The 12175-nt window shown below is 35.6% G+C and overlaps 2 protein-coding genes across 3 annotated transcripts; both read right to left on the reverse strand.

Moving 5' to 3' along the window:
- Positions 1-1652: 1652 nt before the first annotated feature.
- Positions 1653-7132, reverse strand: LOC116287837 (lithostathine-1-beta-like). 2 transcript variants are annotated; one of them, XM_089038278.1, is made up of 6 exons: positions 7015-7132; positions 4092-4223; positions 3220-3597; positions 2814-2930; positions 2034-2405; positions 1653-1767 (listed from the first exon to the last, which is right to left on the reverse strand). In XM_089038278.1, the coding sequence occupies exons 2-5, from the start codon at positions 4171-4173 to the stop codon at positions 2290-2292; spliced, it is 693 nt and encodes a 230-aa protein (XP_088894404.1). In that variant the 5' UTR covers positions 4174-4223; positions 7015-7132; the 3' UTR covers positions 1653-1767; positions 2034-2289. The 2 variants fall into 2 exon arrangements, with proteins under 2 accessions (XP_088894404.1, XP_088894405.1); XM_089038279.1 differs by lacking the exon at positions 7015-7132 and adding an exon at positions 5184-5226.
- Positions 7133-8417: 1285 nt separating this feature from the next.
- Positions 8418-11213, reverse strand: LOC148906613 (macrophage mannose receptor 1-like). The gene is made up of 5 exons (XM_089038079.1): positions 10892-11213; positions 9916-10053; positions 9316-9690; positions 8627-8719; positions 8418-8500 (listed from the first exon to the last, which is right to left on the reverse strand). The coding sequence occupies exons 1-5, from the start codon at positions 11157-11159 to the stop codon at positions 8418-8420; spliced, it is 957 nt and encodes a 318-aa protein (XP_088894205.1). The 5' UTR covers positions 11160-11213.
- Positions 11214-12175: the final 962 nt, after the last annotated feature.

Consider the following 12175-nt stretch of genomic DNA (forward strand, 5'->3'; position numbering starts at 1 on the left):
TACACAATAGCCAACAAAAGCGTGAGATGACAACCTGGTATTAAGATCTTTAATTAGTTATTATTAAGTCAGAAAAAGATTAAAAGAGCATGTGATTTCTGATTGGTTCCCAAGCGAAGCAAGTGAGAAGGATTCAGCAAAAGGAAAAGTAGAGTCTGAAGCATGAGTCAGAGTCCATAGTGTAGGAGAGTATAATTTTACTTATTCAAATATCCGACCCTTTGAGTTGAATAACGTTTTGTCATGCATCAAGCCCTCACATACTGAGGTTGACATTCAATTACATATTGTAAAATCTGTAGCAAGTGGTTTAGGGTAATGAAGCTTTTAATAAAGAGGAAGTCTTATTATGATAGAAGCAGCAATCTGTCACCTTTCCTGCTATCACCAACTTGACCGCGTACCTTTTCGCTTTCCATGTTCAAACCCAGCCCTTTGCCCATTACATTTTAAGTCGATCATCTGACAAAACAAAAAAAAAATTGAAACAGTTTTATTTCCTTTTTTTAGTAAGTCTACTTTTGAAATATCCACGAGGATAAATATTTTTCTATAAATTAATATATATTAACCTTTATACTTTAGATACTCTGGAAGTTCGAACATAATAAGTTCGAGGAAAAGATTGTGTATGATTGTAATGGGTTGTTCTCGATGCTATTGATACGGACGTGCTTCAGCTGATTTTATCGAAAAAAAGAATAACACAAGAAATTCATTATATATGGAAAAATAGAATATATTTTGTTTATAAATACGTACATTAGATATAGGGAACATAAAATAACAAGCTCAAGCTGAATAGAAACCGAATAATATTGTGAGGTTTCCGTCGCTTATTATTGACCTGCCCCGCCATATTGAGCATGCGCAAAAATAAAGTTTGTGCATGCGTCCGATTTAAACATTTATTCCAAGAATTCAATAGCATTTTAGTGAGAAAATCAATGCTCTTTTCTCCTAACATACAAAAAATTCGTAAGTATACTTTTTAACCCAAGATACTGTATTTTATTAAATTGATCATCATCATCATCTGCTGCATTGATAACATTTAGATGGATGAGTGAATGGATGGGTGGATGGATAAATGGATGAGTAAAAAAGTAAATAATTTTAATAAATGAAACGGATAAACGGATGGATGGATGGATGAATGGATGGATGGATGGATGGATGAGTAAATGAATGAATGGAAGTATAAATGTCTGACTGACTGACTGACTGACTGACTGACTGACTGACTGACTGACTGACTGACTGACTCATGAATGATTGAATGAATGAATGAGTTATTTCCCCAACGTTTGGTTACAGAAAACGTGTCGTTTCCTGTAATTTTACCAATATTGGGATGTAAAGAACACTGACCCGATATTTATTAATGAATTAATGATATCATGATGATACCAACTACAGAGTTGATTGTTATTAAATGAATGAGTAAATGGATGGTATATATGATGATATAATAATAGAAGTTTCTTTCTCGCACCTACCACGGGGGCAAAATGGTGCCTGAAATCGGCAATGTTTAACTAATTTTTCCATTTCAATTCCAAAGTCCATAAAACTTGGGCATAAGAAACAAGTCAATTTTCTTTACAATAAAAGCCATTGTTCTATTGATAAACATCGATCCTCACCTTTTGAAGTTGGTGAAAAAGGTGTTGTTGCGATGTGCTCTTTCGAGGTTGTTATCTGTCTCTTATGCGACGAACAACCATTTTTTATTGATTGTAGACGTAATATTAGGACAGCGTTGAGCTGCAATGGGAAATACATAATATTAATAAGTAACTAAACGTACTGGATGAATAATAAACTCAGAAGGATGGACGTGATTGGATCATAATATTTGCAAAACGTAATAAAAGATCAATAAGTAACTAACTTGATGAATAATATCTAGTAAGGAGAGGAGAGGTTGTCTATACCCAATGCACTACATCTGCTAAAGCGGCTAACAACTAAAAGGAATAAACAAACAGACAGACACGAAAACAATATCATTTTGCCACTGAAGCAATTACCTTGTTTGTATTCACATATAAACATTCTGAATGTCATACAGTAAACGTCATCGAATAATCCCCACCCTTGATAGTGTTTTATCATTTTAACACAATGTCCACTTCCAGCTGGTTCGCCTGGCAGCCATTTATCAATAATGGTCATGTCATGTCCACTAATCCACCTCCAGTAGTTAGTTGATATTCTCCTCAGACCAATATACCACTCGTTATATCCTACATCTAGACTTTGTATCGTCTTGTTGATAAACTGGTATTACTCTTCTGTTTCCATGGATACCAAGTTTCCGCCATTCTCTTGACAAATCTTATTGCTATCTTCCCAACCCTTTGTAATATGGTGGAATGAATAGCAGGAGCAGTCAGCGATTTCTATAAAATTGACATAACGATACTTAATCATCGTCTCTTTTATTTCAATGCTAGTTTTCTCAGGTTGCTCGTTATCGCATGTTTTTTTCTTCAAAACTACACTGTACATATATAGAAGTTATTTATGAGCCAGGAGTTCAGAAACAGCCTTGGTCCGACCTTGAGGAACAGTTTTTTGTTGTATCCGGACAATCTTTAGTTCATTACAATTTCAAAGTTATTGAAACACGGCCATAAAACCCAAGTCGATGCCCTTCACAATATTTTCTATATAATATATATACTTAGTTCTTTCTGTTGTTTCATTGTATTTCTAGTTATAGTCTCGGATATAGAATTTGCACTCATTTCCAATATTTCAGTAGCCACCAAAAAGCCATTGTTCTATTGATAAGCATCAATCGTTACCTTTTGTAGTTGGTGAAAAAGATGGCGTCATTGTGTTCTCTTTCGTGGTTACCTGTTTTCTCTTTGAAAAACACCTTTTTTCAATGATTGTAGACGTAATATTAGAACACTTTTGAGCTGCAATGTGAAATATATAAGATTAATAAGGAAGTACCTTTCTGGATGAAGTATAATATTATCTAGAAGAGCGGGCGGCGATTAGACCGCCATTATAATCTATGTATAATAGCTTATAATATGATCGATCTAGGTATAACGGAATATAATAAGAACAAAATTTTAGTTTCTGTTTAGGATTTATGCATTTGCAAACCTGCAAGCAAATACATGGCTTTAGCAAATAACTAAAAGAAATGATCAAACACACAGACACGAAAAGATATAAGTTGGTAACTATGGGAGTTACCTTGTTTGTATTCACATATGAACGTGTATTTGTATCGTGGGTCGCATGTAACGTCGTCGAATAATCCCCGTCCTTTATAGTGTTTTATCATTTTAACACAATCTCCTGTTCCACTTGTTCGAGTTGCCCTCCATTTATCAATGGTCATGTCATGCCCACTAATCCACTTCCAGTAGTCAGTTCTTGATATTCTCCTCAAACCAATAAACCACTCGTTTTTTCCTACATCTAGACTTTGTATTGCCTCATTGATTAACTGATACTCCTCTTCTGTTTCCATGGATACCAAATTCCCGCCATTCTGTTGGCAAATTTTATTGCTATCTTTCCAATTGTTTGGAGTTGCGTGGAATGAATAGCAGGAGCAATCGCCAGTTTCTATAAAATAGAAACAATATTGATAATATTTTTAAAAACAGTTATTCAAAATGTTCAAAAAATGTCTCCTTTAGGGACGGACCATAAGATAATTAAGTAGGGGGATGGGGGTTGCATAAACGCCAAAAAATATCGACAAGCAATTTACTTACGAAAAAATCATCGCGCAACCTCTCCTTACAGTAAAGAAATTTCGAGCAAACACACACACACACACACAAAATGGTGCAGGGGTTGTTACAAAAAAATGAATATCGTGGAACATAAATTTCTGCAGGCCCCCAACAATTACCTAATGATCCATCCCGCCTTCCCTTTGATAATTGTTTATTAAACCTACAGCTAGTTTGTGCGAACTAAAATAAGTCTCGGTACGAAAACATCAAATATTGAGTAATCACTTGCACTGTTTTGCGTCATGTTTGAAAGGTTTGATGTTTAAGTTAACAATGATAAACTAAAAGTATTTTTATAGTTTCCAAGACTGTACCCACCATTTGCGAGGATGCTCTCCCACTGCCATACAATAAGTAACAATGTGATAGCTACAATACTGGGTAGTACACGATGTCCCATTTTTTAAATCATTCCTACGTTACAATACATACGCTACTTGCTGGATAGCCCTAAAATGAAATTAATTGTATGGACATTGTGAAAACGTGTTATCCATATCAATTTGTTTATTGCGACGCGGTTTTTCATTACCATTTTGAACTTACATGCGAAACTGGTGGTGCAAAGGTAGAATAATGGCACGACAAAAATATGAATCACTAGTTTCCGAACAGTTGAATAAAACAGTAAACCTTGAAACCACAAAGTTAGACATTACTTAGCCAGACCTTTTAGTAGTGTCACTTAACCCGCACGACCAAAATAACATGTTAATGTGCAATACTGAGACAAGTGAAACAAAAGAAAACTATAAAATGAAGATCTGAGTCTTTTACTAAGCCTAACGTCAGAGACATTATGCAGTACGGCTCCAAAGTTTGTACATAGTGTATTAAGCGCAAAAAAAGTTTCCTTCTTATTAACTTGCTGTTTTCAACAATTAAACCAGCGCAGTCAAAACTAGTCACCACCTGAAATTATCGGAAATACGATGCACTACAACCTCTATCGGCCCGCTATCTATTTAATCACAAACTGTGAAGTAAAACCAGTCTTAGCCAATACGAAGTCGCTACTTTTATTAATCATTACCTATAAACTAAGTCGGAATGCGGGCTCAGTTTTTAAATTAGCTGTGATATTCGGATTAGTGCAATACTATATATGTGTCGTACAGGAATATAAACAAAAAGCTATCATAAATTTACATTTTGTTCAACTCATCTGATTAATGTTAGAATTACCACCCAATTCCTATTTTAATCAGAAAACATGAATATTAAAGGTTCGCTGAACAGTGCTTTTGACGTCGACCACCAAGAGAAAACAATTAAGATTATTTCGAGTAACGAAATGACTCATGCAATAGTCAGCCAAGGCAAACGTTCAAAAGTAGAATGACGACCGAATCAGGAAACTGAGGGCATTACCATAGTTTACTAGAGTTAGAAACTTGAAATATAATATACCTTTTTACGTCGTTTTCTATACAACATGCGCTCACTGGCTGTGGTTGACATTCTAATATATATTGTCAAAATTTGTGGTTTAGGTTAGAAGGGCTTGTATTGAAGAGGAAGTCTTTTTTTTGTTAGAATAGTCTAGAAGCAGCAATCTGTCACTCTTCTTGCTATGACCACTTGACAATAAAACTTTCGCTTTCCAAGAATCTCAGCTTCATTCATTTATTACTCTATCTCGTCTGAGCCATAATTCCAATACCGGTTTTATTCGTACTTCTTGTGGGGTATTAGTTAATCAGTTCTTAAAATCCCAGAAGAGAAAAATCAATGCAAACTGCATGAACGGTGTGGTTTCAGTCACTGATACCGAGCCTCAGTTGAGTTAAACAAAAATATCAAAACTAGGTAAATTATTTTTGCTTCGAAACACAAGAGATATAGGTTAGACCCTGACTCCACCACCCCCATTCCCCCTCCCCCAAAAACGTAGACAGCCTTTCTACCGATTGTTTTCTAAGTTTGATGCGGACAAAGAAATTTCTGAAACTTTCATATTTATCTATTAACATTTCATTTTTTCTGGCCAATTATTATATTAATTTAGAAGGGGCACCTCATAGGGATAACCTTAAGATCCGAGTTCTTTTTCAGGCGGATCGTTACAGGATTAATTACATTTTATATAATGCCAGAAACCGACAGGCTTCGACTGGTGTCTCAATTATTGCGAAAGTCATATTATTTTACCATTTATGCAACTATGTAACTGTGTAGTTAGAATGTCATGGAGATGATAAGAGAGTGGAAATATTTTTCTTCCCTTTTCTTTTTTATGAAAAATATTTTCATAAATTGTGATTGGAAAGATTGGAAAACTGTTCATGTTACATGAAAGGTGTACCTAGTACTAATTAAACAATATTGGCCTACCAATTCCTGTGTGCAATAGGAAAGCCTTGTCCACTGCCTATACATGCGAAGCTGAGTAGGGTCAATGATTGTAATTGGATGGCGATGTACTTTCTGATAAAGCGACTATATCTTCCGTGTATTCTAATCAATCAAAATTCATGCAGGATGTCAAAGCGAGTTGATCACCAAATCTTACTGAAATGTTCTTTAAACAAATCAATGCAACATCGCATAATAATTGCTAGTCAACAAAGCTTAGACTATTTAGCAGCAGTGGCTTCTATATGTATTGATTGAAAATCAGTCATTAAACTATTCTAGTTAACTTATAGTTCGCGAGTATTCAAAATTTATTCATTTCCTGAGGCTCTATTTCACGTTGTGCAAAGGATTTTGTAAAGACTGAAATCAATACAGCTAAAATCGATTAGGGAGGATATAACAAATAGAGTCTTCCTTTATCTACTACTGATAATGTTGTCTGCAGCCAGTGAACAGCAATAAATATATTGTATCACTATTGATTAATTATATGAAAAAATAGAATCTCTTTTGTTTGATAAAATAATCAGCTCCAGCACATATATTGTTAAAAAAAGTGAAATAATAATTTCATACATGGCCGCCATTTCAAGTATGCGCAAGCATATTTTACTTAAATCATGTTGATACTAGAGCAAAACGTTTGCGCATGCGTCTGGTTCAGGGGAGACCAAGATACTGCATTAGTTAAAGACTTAAAGAATTAACCTTAAGTTTCCAGCACATTTAAGTTTTGGCATTTTGTGAAGTCCATTTAAAACATGAAAGTCAATTTTTGAAATTGAAAGAAGTCATTTTTTTCATAGCTTATTTTTGAAGGCTTATTTTGCAAGGACTTAATTCCAGCATGCGCAGACGTTTCTCGTTTCCTCAGGCTACTTACTATAGCGGTATCAAATTATTTCTACTTTGTAGGATAGTTTCTTGTTGGCACACCACTTTAAGAGAACACTTTCGCATAAATATGACCACATTACTCCACTCCTGATTGATCTTCATTGGTTTCCTGCTGCTGAAAGGATTAAGTTCAAGATTTTGCTTTTCACTTTCAAGTCTCTGAATAATCAAGCTCCTCTTACCTTCCTGAATTAATATACTGTCAAGACGTCTTTGTTCGTCTAACGATCTGTTACTTAAGAATGCTAATTACCGCGCGTGACGTGAAATCCTATGGTGGACGTTGTTTTGCTTTTTCTACTCTAAAACTATAGAATTCACTCCCTTCCTCAATACGCACTTTATTCTTCGTTAAGTTCATTCAAATCTGCTGTTCAAATCTGTCTTCTTTTGTTAATTACCATCGTTATCATCTAAAATATATATTCAATACCATCGTATGTATCTATCATTGTTGTTGTTTATAGCGCTTAGAGCAGTTCCTCAGGATAGGCGGCTTTAAAATCATGCATTATTGTTATCATTTACTATTTTATTAATTCCTTGATAACATTTGTCTCTAGTAAACTACGTATCCAACGTTGGTTACAGAAAACGGGTCGTTTCCTGTATGTAGTTTTACCAATATTGGGAATTGAAACAGCTGATATTACTGAAGCCATGATACCAAGGCCAACTGGCTTCATAATAATAATCAGAGTTGATTCTTATTAAAGAACTCGGTGGGTGGATATATGCCGAACGAATGAATAATGAGTGGATGGATAGATGGATAGATGGATAGATGGATAGATGGATAGATGGATAGATGGATAGATGGATAGATGGATAGATGGATAGATGGATAGATGGATAGATGGATAGATGGATAGATGGATAGATGGATAGAAGGATAGATGGATAGATGGATAGATGGATAGATGGATAGATGGATAGATGGATAGATGGATAGATGGATAGATGGATAGATGGATAGATGGATAGATGGATAGATGGATAGATGGATAGATGGATAGATGGATAGATGGATAGATGGATAGATGGATAGATGGATAGATGGATAGATGGATAGATGGATAGATGGATAGATGGATAGATGGATAGATGGATAGATGGATAGATGGATAGATGGATAGATGGATAGATGGATAGATGGATAGATGGATAGCATGGATAGATGGATAGATGGATAGATGGATAGATGGATAGATGGATAGATGGATAGATGGATAGATGGATAGATGGATAGATGGATAGATGGATAGATGGATAGATGGATAGATGGATAGATGGATAGATGGATGGATGGATGGATGGATGGATGGATGGATGGATGAGTGAATGAATGTATAAATGTCCGTCTGAGTGACTGAGTGACTGACCGATTAATTAACTGTCTGACTGACTCATGAATGATTGAATGAATGAATGAGCTATTTCCCCAACGTTGTTTACAGAAAACGGGTCGTTTACTGTAATTTTACCAATATTGGGTGCTTAAGAATGGTTGATATTTATTGACATGGATGGATGAATTAATAAATGAATGAATAAATAAATAGATAGCTATAGATGGATAATACCGTTTCTTTACTTACCTATCTTATGCGGCTCAGTTGTTGTAGTTGTGGGTGATTGATTGGTTGCAGAATAGCATGATCTTTTCCCTGCTCCGGAACACACTGGAAGATCTATCCGGCGAGAATAATAAAGAAAGCATACAGTAACCTTAATCATTTTTCAAACACTGAAGCATGTGGAGTAGCCGTCAAGTTCCGTGACGATGAAATTAATGCTTACTACCTAAAGATTACTAATAATGAAAAAGTGCTTTTCCTTTATTATCATGCAAGGTTACAGTGTAGTGTCCTACAAGATTCTTATTTACCTTTGCCCTATATAACACTATGTCACGGCTTGTTTACATGGGCAAGAGTAACAGGAATTTAGGTTCAATCATTTTTAATTTGAATTATTTGATGTAATATTTAGTTGTTCTTACTTTTCACTCATAAAACGAATTTTAGTATGATTTCATGTGTGCTGGGTCTATTTTGTCCCCTCTGGTGATCATGATCCTTAGCGTTAAAACAATAGATTGTTTTGATGTGACATCTTAGTGTTAAAGGGCAACTAACTTGGCAAACCGTGTTTTTATATATTATGGTGCACTGAGCTGCAGAAAGTTCAGAGATTTGGCCGAATTTTGTTTTGACAAGATGTTTGCTAATCGTAATTCATAATATGCATCGATTAATGTATATTATAACACTATAGGTTACATTACCTGTTTTGTATTCACATATAAACATGTACCTTACAGGCCATCTACAACTAAAGTCATCAAATAATCCAAGTCCTTTGTAATGTTTTATCATCTTTACACAACCTCTTGATCTACTTGGTTCGCGAGGCAGCCATTTCATGATGTTCAAGCTATGTCCATTAATCCACTTCCAGTCTCCTGCTTTGCTGCTCCTCAAACCAATATTCCACTCGTTAGTTCCCACATCTAGACTTTGTATCGTCTTGTTGATGAAATGGTATTCCTCTTCTGTTTCCATGGATACCAAGTTCCCGCCATTCTGTTGGCAATAATGATTACTGTCATCCCAGGATTTCCTAATTGTGTGGAATGAATAGCGGGAGCAGTAACCAGTTCCTTAAAAAGTGACAAGATATTACAAAATATCAATTAACCATAAAACGTCCTATCTATTGTGGCTTTTTATGCGAGGGCTCAGCTATTCGAATTATCTGCTGTGTGGTTTTTGACTTTTGTTCTAAATGAACGAACGAACGAACGAACGAACGAACGAACGAACGAACGAACGAACGAACGAACGAACGAACGAACGAACGAACGAATTAATGTACTAATACTTACCTATTGCTGTTGAACTTCCTGTTGGAGATAAAGTTGTTGTTGATGCAGTGTCATCGTCCGTAGCGGGTGTTACTAGCTTCTTCTCAGAAGAATCCCATGTTTTAGTGAAAGAAGTCATGATGTTAAGGCATCTCCGAACTGTAGGAGTATGTGACACGATCAATTAAGCCGAATCTACACGAGCAAGTCTTTCTTGACAAGTATCCTTGACAATTTTCATTGCTCGTGTAGGAGCGCGCGGAAAGACTGAGAACTAAACTGATTAGTATTCCTTGCCACATTTTCCTTGTTGTCCATCTACACGAGCAAATTTCAGCCTTGACAATTTTTCCTTGACAAGGAAAAGCTAGCATGCCAGCTTTTCCTTGTCAAGGAAAAATTGTTCATTTTACTCCATCTACACGAGCAAGTTTTCCTTGTTAAGGAAAACTTGGCAAGGAAAACTTGCTCGTGTAGGTTAAGCTTTAGAGTGAGGACAGTTGAAACCCTGCACACTTCGAGTTCTAAGACACTAATATCTATTTTGATTACTCGGTGTATTTAAACCCAATGCATCATTTTAGAGCGTTTGAAACAGTAGAAAGTACATTAGAAAATAATAAGCTGAAAAAAATCGAATCTATCGGATCTGTCAAAATAAATTTATACCAATGGAAAATGTTTATGCTTGAAATATTTAAATTGAATATATAAAACTTACTGAAAAATGCGGATAGGAGAAGACTGAATTGAATAAATATATGCATTAACAATATATAAACTGCGTTAAAGGAATATATATAACTCTGCAAAATAATTTAGATTTTAGAATACTTCTATTCCCTTGTGAGTTGTATTATTTCTAAATCTAGGGAGAGGAGGAAGGGTTATTAACCCAATTCAAACGGCATTGCTAAAACAGCTAGCAACTAAAAATTAAAGAAAACGAACAGATAGACAAGAAAAAATTAAAGTATTTGGTCACTGACGCAGTTACCTTGTTTGTATTCACATATGAACATGTATTGTCTGTTGCATCTAGAATCATCGAATAATCCCCATCCTTTATAGTGTTTTATCATTTTAACACAATCTGCTTGACTACTTGGTTCGCTTGGCATCCATTTATCAATGGTCATGTCATGTCCACTAATCCACTGCCATTTTCTCATTGTTCTCCTCAAACCAATATACCACTCGTTTTTTCCTACATCTAGACTTTGTATTGTCTTGGTGATGAACTGATATTCCTCTTCTGTTTCCATGGATACCAAGGTTCCGCCATTCTCTTGACAAATCTTATTGCTATCTTGCCAACTCTTTGGATTTTGGTGGAGTGAATAGCAGGAGCAGTCAGCGATGTCTATAAAATCTACAAAATGCGAAAGTTATTTACTGTCTTTTATTTTAATGATAGTTTTCTTAATCAGTATCCGGTTACTTGTTTTCGCATGGTTTTCATGCATAACTATACGGTACACGAATAGAAGTTATTTACAGGCAAGAAGGTCTTACTTCCAATGTTGAAGACAGTCCCAACCGGACCGACTTTAAGACTGTGCGAATGACTTATTTATTTTTTTCACGTTTTATTTTTCTAATTGTTTTCTAATTTGTTTTCTTATTTTAATAATCCGTTATTTTATGCTCGCGGATGGATGGAGCAAGCCCTTAAGAGGTTTATTAAAGAAAGCTCTCGCAATAAAGGCAAAAATGTACCTGTAATTGGCAAGGTTTAACTAGCTTTTCCATTTCAATCCCAAAGTTCTTGAAACTTGGCCATAAAAACACTGGTCAATTTTCTTCACAGTATGTTATGTTATATTCTGCTGTTTCATCGTGTTTCAAATTATAGTATTATATATAGAGGATATTACATGGGCGCGCGGAGATACGAATTTTATCTTCAAGTGTTGAAAAGATCAGGGGGGGGGGCACTTATCTTTCACTGTTACATTATTTACCGCTGTACATGATATGAGCAAGCTTGAGCCCGTCAGATACCGTGCGCTGCAATGCGCGCGCTGTGCCGTGACGGCCACGCGAGAGGAAAAAATGATAATACGCCAAGCAACTGGAACCGTTATCTCTAAGCAACAGCGCGCTCATTACAGTTATCTAAGGGCCTCACTCCAAATATTCAAGACCTCGAACACAGTTTATTCCTATTCGCACCGACCGGTCCGTGCGCAGAGATACAGAATATCGCCCGCTCGCCCAGCAATCAGAACGCACTATCTCTAGGATAAAGGACAGGAAACAAAATTTCGATTTTTTTAAT

The sequence above is a fragment of the Actinia tenebrosa genome, unplaced genomic scaffold (assembly GCF_029948245.1).
Source record: "Actinia tenebrosa isolate PJP-AT-01 unplaced genomic scaffold, QUT_ActTen_1.0 PGA_scaffold5__44_contigs__length_20552954, whole genome shotgun sequence".
NCBI lineage: Eukaryota > Metazoa > Cnidaria > Anthozoa > Actiniaria > Actiniidae > Actinia > Actinia tenebrosa.

Coding starts and splice junctions, on each gene's coding strand:
- LOC148906613 (XM_089038079.1), bottom strand. CDS start 11,159: ATGGAAACAGAAGAGGAATATCAGTTCATCACCAAGACAATACAAAGT. Junction 10,054..10,891: donor CATATGTGAATACAAACAAG/GTAACTGCGTCA, acceptor ATACTCCTACAG/TTCGGAGATGCCTTAACATC. Junction 8,720..9,315: donor TATATGTGAATACAAAACAG/GTAATGTAACCT, acceptor CTCGCCGGATAG/ATCTTCCAGTGTGTTCCGGA.
- LOC116287837 (XM_089038278.1), bottom strand. CDS start 4,173: ATGGGACATCGTGTACTACCCAGTATTGTAGCTATCACATTGTTACTT. Junction 2,931..3,219: donor CATATGTGAATACAAACAAG/GTAACTCCCATA, acceptor TTCACATTGCAG/CTCAAAAGTGTTCTAATATT. Junction 2,406..2,813: donor TTTTTCACCAACTACAAAAG/GTAACGATTGAT, acceptor TCAATTTTATAG/AAATCGCTGACTGCTCCTGC.